The sequence below is a fragment of the Callithrix jacchus genome, chromosome 2, assembly GCF_049354715.1.
Source record: "Callithrix jacchus isolate 240 chromosome 2, calJac240_pri, whole genome shotgun sequence".
In the NCBI taxonomy this organism is placed as follows: Eukaryota; Metazoa; Chordata; class Mammalia; order Primates; family Cebidae; genus Callithrix; species Callithrix jacchus.
In genome coordinates, this window is record NC_133503.1 from 76,376,931 (window position 1) to 76,387,722 (window position 10,792).

The 10,792-nt window shown below is 53.4% G+C and overlaps 1 protein-coding gene across 1 annotated transcript; it reads right to left on the bottom strand.

Annotated features, from left to right (window-relative positions):
- Positions 1 to 2,562: 2,562 nt before the first annotated feature.
- CSF2 (colony stimulating factor 2) lies at positions 2,563 to 4,745 on the bottom strand. Its single transcript, XM_002744611.6, has 4 exons — positions 4,555 to 4,745; positions 4,411 to 4,452; positions 3,598 to 3,723; positions 2,563 to 2,789 (listed from the first exon to the last, which is right to left on the bottom strand). The coding sequence occupies exons 1-4, from the start codon at positions 4,711 to 4,713 to the stop codon at positions 2,682 to 2,684; spliced, it is 435 nt and encodes a 144-aa protein (XP_002744657.1). The 5' UTR covers positions 4,714 to 4,745; the 3' UTR covers positions 2,563 to 2,681.
- Between the last annotated feature and the right edge of the window lie 6,047 nt (positions 4,746 to 10,792).

The following is a 10,792-nucleotide window of genomic DNA, read 5'->3' on the forward strand; positions in this document are numbered from 1 at the left end:
AAGTTCTTTCATGTCCTTATACAAATTGTTATGTGATGGTCCTGTTTGTCATATTTGTTTATGAGATCTTCAGGGTGGAGGTAAAGTTCTTTGTAAACTCCCCATGGCAGAGCTCCTGAAATGAGTGGGTGCTGGGAAGGTGGTGGTGCACAGCAGGGCACCAGCTGACCTGGCCTTATCCATCCCTGGTCACCCTGGCCAGAAGGAGCCCTGGACTCAAGCTCAGGCCCTACCCTGATTCTCCCACAAGGAGACCTGTGGGCCTTGCAGACTGAGCAGTGGAGGCAATGGGCATCTGGTCTGTCTCTGGGCTCAGGGCTACACTTGGTTGGGAGGTCAGAGAGCCTGGCAAGCCCAGGACCTGGCCTCTGGCTTATCTGCTGACTGAGCGGGAGGTTCCGTCTGCATCCTCTGAGCTTTCTCCCAGATTTCTCACTCCATTATCCCTTGTTATCTCTTCCCTGGGCACTGACATGGGATCTCTTTCCCTATGTCTTCAAATGTAGTGTGAAAGACCCCGGGGTAGCCATCTTTTACCTCACTGGTGTTCTGGGGCCTGTTGAAGGAACCCTGGAAGCCAGAGAAATTAGTCAGGAACACGAAGGACCACTAAAAGCAAAATAACATTTGATGGAGTCCAAGACTTATCTTGTATGTGTTGTCAGCCAAGAATTATTTCTAAATCTGAGCACAGATTACTGTGTGATTTTTGTGGGTGACATTGTGGCTACTTTCATTGGGGCAGAATGGCTTTCTGACCCCCAAGAGCACATGAACCAGAAGCATGTGCAGGTGCATGGTATTACTTGAAGGTGGCTCCAAGCTGATTCAAGCCATGGGCTTGGCAGCATTTCTGTGGAGAGAGGCACCTATATATGTGAGTCTAAGGAAATGCTGAACTTCTTGTCAGTCATCACTGGCTTACCAGGAACAGAGACAACTGTATTGCTGGGCAAGATGTGATTTTCTTTTCTTTTTTTTTTTGAGATGGAGTTTCGCTCTTGTTACCCAGGCTGGAGTGCAATGGCACGATCTTGGCTCACCGCAACCTCCACCTCCTGGGTTCAGGCAATTCTCCTGCCTCAGCCTCCCGAGTAGCTGGGATTACAGGCACGCGCCACCATGCCCAGCTAATTTTTTGTATTTTTAGTAGAGACGGGGTTTCACCATGTTGACCAGGATGGTCTCGATCTCTTCACCTCGTGATCCACCCGCCTCAGCCTCCCAAAGTGCTGGGATTACAGGCTTGAACCACCGCGCCCGGCCAAGATGTGATTTTCATGCTTTTCAACAACCACAGCATACTTCATGGATGCTGATTCTCAGGCTTCATCCCTGACTTCTTATTTGTAATCACACCTGAAGTCATGGTCTTTCTGCATGAGCATGGGTGGGTCTCTGGCCAGGCCTGGCACCGTCTGCAGCTGCTGGCTGAAGCAGAGAGAGCAAGTGGGGTGGTGGGCACATGACTGCACATAGGGCCAGGCAGGGGCTAAAGCTGCCACCAGCCACCTTTCCCAGGCCTACCTGTCAAAGAGAAGCTGGCCCTGCTGCCCACCTAAGACTTGAGGCACATCCACTTCTTCATAGACCTGGAGGGAGTTGAGGGAACAGGTTCAGCAACAAGGCCTTCAACCTGGCTGTCAAAGCAAGGAGGAGGAGGAGGAGGAGGCCTGCTTTGTTTTCAGCCTGCAGACCATGAGTTTTAGGGAAAAGTGCCTGATTAGATTCAAAATTTCATATACAAATAAAACAATTCAGAAAAATGCTTCACTACAGCCACATACTAACAAATTATGAGTTTACATTCTGACTCTCAGAGATTAAGATCACCCGTTTTGGGGCAAGTTTGGTAAATATGCTGCACTCTGACCCTGTGTTTTGGTTTCTTTTCCCCTGAATGGTTAATCTATTTGCTATTTACTTTCGGAGTGGTTGAAACCCCAAGTGTGAGGGGCGGGGCATGGGGCACAGGGGCCAAGGCCTTCAAGGGGCAGGTGTTTTGCCTGATGCCAGGGTGGGCCTGTTCATCTAGTGACCAGCCGACCCCCAGGCCTCCCCAGGAAGGGTGATACCCTTCTCTGGGACAAGATTTCCCTGGGTTGGTCACTTGGACTTCCAGGTAAACTTGAGAGCCATTCTCTGGGGTGGGAGCCCCGGAGCATCCAGGGAAGCCTGTCCAGGTGGCAGAATTCAGCACCCATGCCGGGCTCTCACCTCCCCTCTGCTCTGACAGTGTTGCCCTTCAGATAGTGCCCAACCCCTGGCAGGCCTCCATCCCCTTCCCACCTCCCCGTTTCCTCCCTTCCTTGCCTCATGGGAGGCAGGCACCACTGGCATTTGCTCATGGTTGAAAACAAACTAGAACACTGCACAAATAGAAGCATATTTTTTTAATAATTATTACGGTAAAACATCTTGAATAAATATGGAGTATGAACTTAAATAAATAAATATTTAAAAAATATAAATATATAAATAAATATTACTAATTTCTGCCAGTATAAAATAGTCCCGTTCCTCTGCCATTCCTGTATCAGGGTCAGTGTGGCCTAGGGCAGGTCCGGGCCACCCCCACAATGGCTGGTCCCTTGGTCCCTCCAAGATGACCATTCTGAGTTTCTAGTTCTTGTTTCATGAGAAAGCAGCTCCCCAGGCTGGCCAGCCTCATCTGGCCGGCCTCACTCCTGGACTGGATCCCAGCAGTCAACAGGGATGGCAAGCAGAAAGTCCTTCAGGTTCTCTTTGAAACTTTCAAAGGTGATAATCTTGGTTGCACAGGAAGTTTCCTTTAAAAAAAGGAAAATAAAAAACACTTGAGTCCAGGCAAGTGGGTAACGTGGGGGAAACACCAGCATGCTTCTGTGCTGCCTCTCAGAACTCAGAGGCCAGGAGGCCCACTCCAAGACCTACCACTGACCTGAGTCAGGTGACGCTGCTGCCACCCACGTGTTCCCCAAGGAGTGCACAGCTCTGTAAGTGGCACCTGGAGCCAAGGGCCTGACTTAAGTGCCAGCCTGAGGTTGGTCTTCTGGGCAGTCAAACGCCTGCCTTTTTGATCTCAGGACAGGGCAGGACAGGGCAGCTGGGCTGAGGCCGTCTCCAGGAACCCAGAAGGAGCGGAGGCAAGGCCACAGACTTTGCTCCCTTCCCGCAGGAAGGAGTGCCTGAGGCCCTTGTCCATTCTAGCTTGCCTCCCTCCCTTGATTCTGTACAATTCAGGCACCTATATGAGGCCAGGGGAAAGTCCTGCCAGCAGGTGGCACTTGGGCCAGGGCACTTCCTCTGGCCCTTGGGCAGGCCCCGAATTTCCTTGGGTTTGCCTAACCTCTGACCTCATTAACCATAATAACAATAATGACCAGAATAGAAGCAGCTCCTGCTGGGGAGCACTGTGGGCTTTAGTGCTTCATGGCTCTGACTCCTTAGGATGAAATGGGCCATCTGCCTCCTCTCTGGAGGGCTAATCGTTACATAGCTGTTGGCACGGAAACCCCTTGAGGTCCTGAACAGCCACAGCCAGAGGTCTCTCCTCATGTGGACCCCACCCCCCTAGACTAAGACCTTCCTGCTGGGGGCTCTGCCATATGCACTCACCAGGGTTGGGGGGCAGTGCTGCTTGTAGTGGCTGGCTATCATGGTCAAGAGTCCCTTGAGCTTGGTGAGGCTACCCCACAGGCTTTCCTTGTACAGCTCCAGGCGGGTCTGTAGGCAGGTCGGCTCCTGTGGGAAATGTCGTTCCTCGGTGAGCAATGGCCAAGGGCCTGCAGTGGCACAGGAACTCTCCGCCACTCCTTTCTGCTGCCATCCCCAGCTCCCAGGAGTAGGGTTTGGGAGGGGCACAGCCTGGGTCCAGTCATACACCCTGCCCTGTCCACAGTAGGCATGAACTTGCCCTCCTCACTACCCAGCCCAGGCCACCCTCAACGGCACCTGGAGAGGATCCCAGCCTTAGGGAAAGAGGTCACTCTCACCCTATCATTCAGGGAGTGGGCAGGGCCTTGCCTGAACCTGCTGGGTAGGCAAGGGTTGTTTCTGAAACCCCTCTGTGCCTCTCTGTAGTCAGCACTGTCTCAATAGGACTTGGCCTCAGGGCACGGTGAGCACCCCAAACCCACAGCTCCTATCTCATGAAGTGACCCTCACTTTACCACCTGTACCCTGGCTCCTGGCCCTTGAATGCTAGGTCTGCTCATGCCACTCAGCTGATAAAGGAGTTTATGTGACTGCCACAGCGGCATGGCCAGCAGCCTCTTGAGCACCAAGGCAGCTCTTGCTGCCCCCTCCTCCTGGCAGACAGTTGATTGGAGAGAAAGTGGACAACCCTGTGAGGTGCCATCTAAAATAGAGTCCCCACCTCTACCCCAGGGCAGGGGCTCTGGAAAGCTATGTCAGAGAGAAGCATCTTACCTGGCGGTCAAACATTTCTGAGACCACTTCTACTGTTTCATTCTGTAGAAAAGGAAAATGTCATGTTATCAAGCTGACAGGCATGGCCAGCCCAGGGCCAGCAGGGTGGCCTAGGCACAGGGCCATGCTCTCTCTCTCACTTACTGTCTCAGGAGCAGTGTCTCTACTCAGGTTCAGGAGACGCTGGGCCTCCTGGATGGCATTCACATGCTTCGAGGGCTGTGTGTCGGGGCTGGGCAAGTGGGTAGGTGCAGAGATGCTGCCGGCCACAGTGCCCAAGAGCAGCAGGTTCTGCAGCCACATCCTCCTGAGAACTTTAGCCTTTCTCTCTGTGTACTGGGCTCACTGGCAAAAGAGCTCTTAAATACACAGAGGAAATGATTAATGGTGACCACAAAACGCCAGGGAGGCGGGGGAACTACCTGAACTGTGGAATCTCCTGGCCCTTATCAGCCACACATGGGAACGGTGAGCCTTTTCCTCAGGTGGTCAGACTCGGGGGTTTTCATTAATGAACCTTTCCAAGAACCGACAGCCCACCCACCCACCTCCCTGAGGGCTCTCCAGCCTTCCCTGGGCAGTCTGAATGGGTCTGAGGCTGCCCCCTCCTTCTGAGGGGCACAGCTTGGACTTCCTGGCCTGGAATGGCTGGGGTAGGGTGTAGGAGATACTTAGATAGAGATCTTTATCCTGCCTATAATCCCAGGGGCCTTTCAGCAGGCCGTGCCCACCCTGGTGCCTCATTCTGACTCTAGCCTTCCTCTTCTCTGGCCACTATGAAAGACTTGCGTGTGAGGGGAGCTCTCACAGACCTTCCCCCTTGATGGTTCACACAGACTCCCACCCAGGACTCGGAGCAGCTGGAAAACTCAGTCCAGTAAGGGGGACCCCTGCCCCTGTGAGCAGAGGGAATCACCACCATGTGCACATCCAGCCACAAGACTGCAGCCACTCTCAGCAAGCTTTAGAGGGGGTGGGGCTGGGCCAAGTCAGGATCCAGAGTCTGACTCTTGGCTCTGGAGCCACCTTGCTGAGTGACTCCTCTCTCTGGTTATGTGAGCCTTGACTCCCTCTGCAGAGCAGGTTACCCCTCTGAGGTGGGCTCTACATACCTACATGTAGCCCCCAGAAGGCACCAGGAGTTTCAGGCTGGCTTCAGGACTGTGGCTGTACCCGTTGCAGGTACAGGGACAATGGCTTTCTCAGCAAGGTCTTCCAGGCTTAATCTCCTTCATAGCCCCAGCAGCCCCCAACTCCAGAGGCCTTTCTGTGGAAGTAGGAACTGCTTCTGAAAAGCTCAAGGGGCTGACAAGTGTTTGATTTTCACAATGGAGTTCAGAGAAGACAGCACGAGTTTGTGTTTGCACAAGGTATCTGGCTCAAGCTGACCCATGCCTGGGGTTTCATAGCTAAAGGGGTGTGGGCCCACATGTGTCCATTTCTGGGTGTATGTGTGCTGCTGTGATTGGTTGCATCTGTACATACAAGTGTGTCGTGGAGGAGAGAATGTTTTTCGTGCAGATGCATCTTACCTGAGAGTCCTCTTACCTGCTTTGTGTGAGTCCTCTTACCTGCTTTGTGAAAGGCTCCAGGCCTCTGAAGGTGCCCCCTAATACTGGAGAAGCTCCTCACCCAGGGTGCAGTGCCTCTGGGCTCCAGAGGCTGACTCAGCCGAAACCAATGGGGTCGGACACAAGCGAGAACACTGCTGGACTCAGGTTGGCTAGCCTTCAGAGAGCAGGTGGAATTCATGGCTATAGCACTACGGTCTGAGTCTGCAGGCCTGGCAAGTTTCCCTGTATGGTGGGAGTTTTTCTGACTTTGCATAAGGAAGCCAAACCTTAGTCCTCCACACCCCACTGTGAGGCCAGTCTCATCCATCTGAGCCTGGGTAGAGCACTCCTACATGGCCAGGCTGGGGTGGGAACATGAAATGTCCACACCCGTCCTCCACTGTTTTTTGTAAGGCCTTGGCTCAGCTCTTTCTAGGGAGCTCTCGGGGGAAAGATGAGAACATGGATACTACATGTAGAGCCCGCATGTGTTGGACAGCACCCTGGAGGCTGGAGGACAGGGAAGGGAGCCACAGACAATGGTTCTGCTGGTGGCCAGGGAGGCAGAGAGCCTGTATGACCCATCTGGGAGGGAAGGCCACTTTCCTCCTAAAAATGAGTTGTCATAGCTCAGACAGTTAGTTAACAAGCCTTTCCAATACCCACCAGGCCCTGTTCTGGGGAGAAGGTGAATGGGACCCTCCCACTGGCCCTCACATCTGGCCCTTGAGGCTCTCTGTCTGGTAGGAAACAGACTGCAATGGACCCTCCCATGATGTGACTTTGATTTGGCAGGGGAAGTCCAGAGCTGAAGGATCCCAGAAAGCCATCTTCTCTAGCCTGGGGATCCAAGGGAACTGCAGAGCTTCCCTGGAGATCCTGCCTGCAAGCCCAGGCTGAAAGTCTAGAAGTCAGGCGTGTACATTGGGTTGGAGGAGAGACGGGCAGGAGAGGACAGAGGAGAATGCTCTGAGCACAGGGAGGCCTGGGGTTTTGGGAATGGATATAAGGAAGAGGAGGCAGAATCCAGAGAGATTGAGGAAGAAGAATCTCTAAAGGACTTGGTGCTATAGTGAAGTCACTCAGTCATTCATTATTTTTTGAGCACCTACTAGGTTCCCAGCAGGGAAAGGGGATATAAGGATAACAAAAAATGGTCAGGGTCCTGCCTCCAGACTTTTTAACCCCATCTATGGAGGACCAAGATTAGTCTACTCACCCCCTCACCACCAAAGTGCGCTTTGAATGTGCGTAAGAGGAGATAGAATCATGGTCCATGTGGCTAAGGTGAGGACCCAGGGGGCAAAGGAGCAGGTCTTTAGAGTGTGAGGCCCACAGGAAGTTTTGGAGTTTCAGAGGCTGCAACTCTATGTATAGGAGACAGATCTGGCAGCAGTCCCTGCCTGTGTAGTAGCTGAGGAGGTTATTCAGGAAGAAGAGCTGAGGGCCAGCACAGCTGTGTTTAAGAGCTGGGACATAACAGATGGGCAAGTGACAGGCCAGTGGCCAAGGGCCTAGGAGAGAAGGAAAGGAGGAAAGCAAGAGTCATAAGGAGAAATCCGTTCCGGCAGTGGTGGCCTGCAGGTGCCCAAGTCAGCATTTGCAGGACAGAAATCTATGGGATTGCTGATGAGGTTTGTGGGCAGCCACACATATTTCTCATGGAAAGATGACATCAGGGCCGAGACTGTGACACAGGCAGGCATTCCTAGATTGCACCGCATTTTAAACAGTGTCAACAGATAGCATCCAGCCAGCCATGCTGACTCAGGGGCTCCGATGGGGCTGTGGCAGGGCAGAGGTGGGGACCACAATGGGTAGTATGACCCCCCTGGGGCCCCCTTCCTACAGAGACAGGAGAAAACCCTCTGGAAGGAGTTTCCTCTGAGTGTCCACCACATAGGCTCTGTAGGAAACAGGGGCTTGAGTCACTCCAGGATCCTTATCACAAGAGACGTTATCACGAGGGGAAGGAAATGGGCCTCAAAGTCCCTTTGGTCTCATGGCACCCTCGCACAGGCTTCGGGGCTGATCTGATCCTTCTTCGTCCTGTTCACCCCTTGGTGAGGGTCCTTGTTATTTCTGGGGGCCTGAGATCTGGGAGACCAGTGGTTGGCCAAATCCACACAATCAGTGACTGCAGAGTCAGGATTTGAATCCATATCAGTTCCTGCTATCCTAGTGTGTTCCACTGCCTTGGGGTCAGGAAGTTGGGAAATGCTGGTCACCTGGATGGACCAGCAGGTGATGGACCCAGCATGCTTGTCCCCCTCAAGGCAGCTGTAAAAAGAGATGCCTGCCAGGTGTTGGCAGGTAGGCTGGAGTGGCCTATGACTGTCCCAGGGAAGTCTGGGCTGAAGGCAGAATTTCCCCAGGAGATCCTACCATCTAGGCATCTCTATGCCCCAGGCTTGCACTCTTGTCCTTGCCCAGCCACCACCAATCCCTAAAGTACAGGAAAGTCCCTCTTCCCTGAGCCTCAACTCCTGCATCTGTACAATGGGAACCACCATTGCCTCACAGAGGAAACTGTTGCCTGTCCCAGGAAACCTTGTGGGAAATCCTCCTGGGGAAGAGGCAGTGCTTCAATTTCTCCTCTCCCCAGTGCTAGGGAGGTTTCTGAAGCCCAAACTGGGCAGAGGAGCCAGGCTTGCTGGAGTTTCCAGGGACAGCTGCACCCTGTGCAGCCCTAGACCCAGAGAGCTTTCTGGACACACATGGTGAGGCAGGGAGTCCAGCCTCCACCGAATCAGGGCTCCTGGGTCCTGCATAACTGACAGGAGGTGATTCCGCATAGCACTGTGAGTGGCTTGTCTTTCCCTGAGAGGGTTCTTGTCGCTCCAGGCCACACCAGACACATGATGCAACATCTCTGGCCTCTGTGGTTTCACCCCAGTCTGTCCTCACCTGCATCCCCTCTGTCTTGGTCCCCAGATGTACACCTCAAAAAGGGCAGGTGCCCTGGCCAAGCTCTAATTCCGGTTTGGCCTCTGGGTATTCCCAGGTTCCTGGCACTGGGGAGTCTTGACTGGCCTGGGAGGATCTGAGGGTGGTTAACCCTCAACAATTTTCAGACTCTGCATCTATTCAGCCGAGCTTCAGGGAGGGCCTGTTGCAGAGGACATATCTCACAGGCCCCTTGCTTTCGGAGAACTGACTTCCAGTGGTCCCATGGACTGGAAGATAGGGAGCACAAGGCCACATTCATAGGCACAGTGTTAAGGGATCCAGCCAAGATACACACCCAGAGAATGAACAGCCATGAGGAGTAGTCATGTAATGAAACTAGCAGTTTAAGGGAAGGGCTTGAGGGGACTTGTTGGGGGTGTGAGTTTGGGGCAGGAATGAGGAGGAGTCTCTGGTGCTTAGGGCTCTGGGTCAGGCAGCTGGATAGACATCGAGACCATTTGCTTTGATGGGGGAGAAACAAGGTCATAGAGAGGTTTGAGAGGTTAGCTCATACTGGACTGGACATGACAAGTTTGAGAGGCCCCCTGGGGACCTCTAGGAAGACTCAGTCAATTGTGGCCATGTGGGCTGGGAAGTCAGGGCATTTGGTAAAGAGGAGGCTCCCGACACCAGAGGGGCCACACAGAGTGAGCCAGGCAGGAAGTAGTGCCTGGGATGTCAACTTTTTTTTTGAGATGGAGTCTTGCTGTGTTGCCAGGCTGGAGTGCAGTGGTGCGGTCTCTGCTCACTGCAACCTCTGCCTCCCAGGTTCAAGCAATTCTCCTGCCTCAGCCTCCTGAGTAGCTGGGATTACAGGCTCCTGCCATCACTCCCAGTTAATTTTTGTATTTTCAGTAGAAACGGGGTTTCACCATGTTGGCCAGGATGGTCTTGATCTCTTGACCTCATGATCCACCCACCTTGGCCTCCCAAAGTGCTGGTATTACAGGCATGAGCCACCGCGCCTGGCCTAGGATGTCACCTTTTAAGGATGGCCAAGGACAATGAGACTTCCTTGTTTGCTTCTTTGTTCTTGGGGCTTCCTTGTTTTCCCCCAGGATCTGGCAACTCCACATGCATGTCACTCAGGCAGAAGAGTCCTTGTGGACACATACACCCCATGTGTGTACCAGGCCTGCCCACCGCAGTGCCCTCCCCGACCTGTATCTATTGTTTGCCTGTGTATTCCCTCTAGGGCTGGAAATGCATCCCTCACCCCTGAGTCTCTGCTCTGAGCCTCATCTCCAGCTGGGAGGGTCATCAGGCACTCAGAAGGGCCACTGCCTGTGTCTGCCTTCTTGGGAAGAGCCACAGGAAGGTTCTTCCCAAGAAGAGCCTAAAAATCAAAAGCAGGAGAAATCATGAGACCAGAGCCTTTATAATATCTGAAGTCCTGCAGGCACCTGTTCGTGCCCTCTAAGTCTGGAGCTACAGTCTGGGTCAAGGTGCCAGGTGGAAGCCCTAGACCGTTTGCCTGGCTCACGCACCTGCATCCCCCTGGAACTGACAGGTCAGAATCTAGGTAGCAGATGTAGGCTTTCTGCTCTCAGCAGGACGAGTGATTCTGGAATGAGCTTCCTGCGAGACTTTTCTGGACCCCCCCCATGGGTTCCTCAGACCTTCCCCGAGGCCCTGTTTGGGCAGGCGCAGCTTGTTGCGTGACCTTCCCCCTTCTGAGCCCTGGTTGGCTCACCCCACAGGGCACGCAGTGCTACTTTTTGCAGGCTATTGGGAGATGGACTGCAGACCTGCAGGGGAAGGTGTTTCTGTTTTGATTTTCTGTTTTGGCCCACTAGGTGCCTCCATCTAGCCTCAGTCTCCCTGTCCGTCTAGGAGCGGGGAGTGGTTACGAGGGTACAGACCAGCCTCCCAGCCTTCTT

Coding starts and splice junctions, on each gene's coding strand:
- CSF2 (XM_002744611.6), bottom strand. CDS start 4,713: ATGTGGCTGCAGAACCTGCTGCTCTTGGGCACTGTGGCCGGCAGCATC. Junction 3,724..4,410: donor CAGAAATGTTTGACCGCCAG/GTAAGATGCTTC, acceptor CATTTCCCACAG/GAGCCGACCTGCCTACAGAC. Junction 2,790..3,597: donor AGCACTGCCCCCCAACCCTG/GTGAGTGCATAT, acceptor CTTTTTTTAAAG/GAAACTTCCTGTGCAACCAA.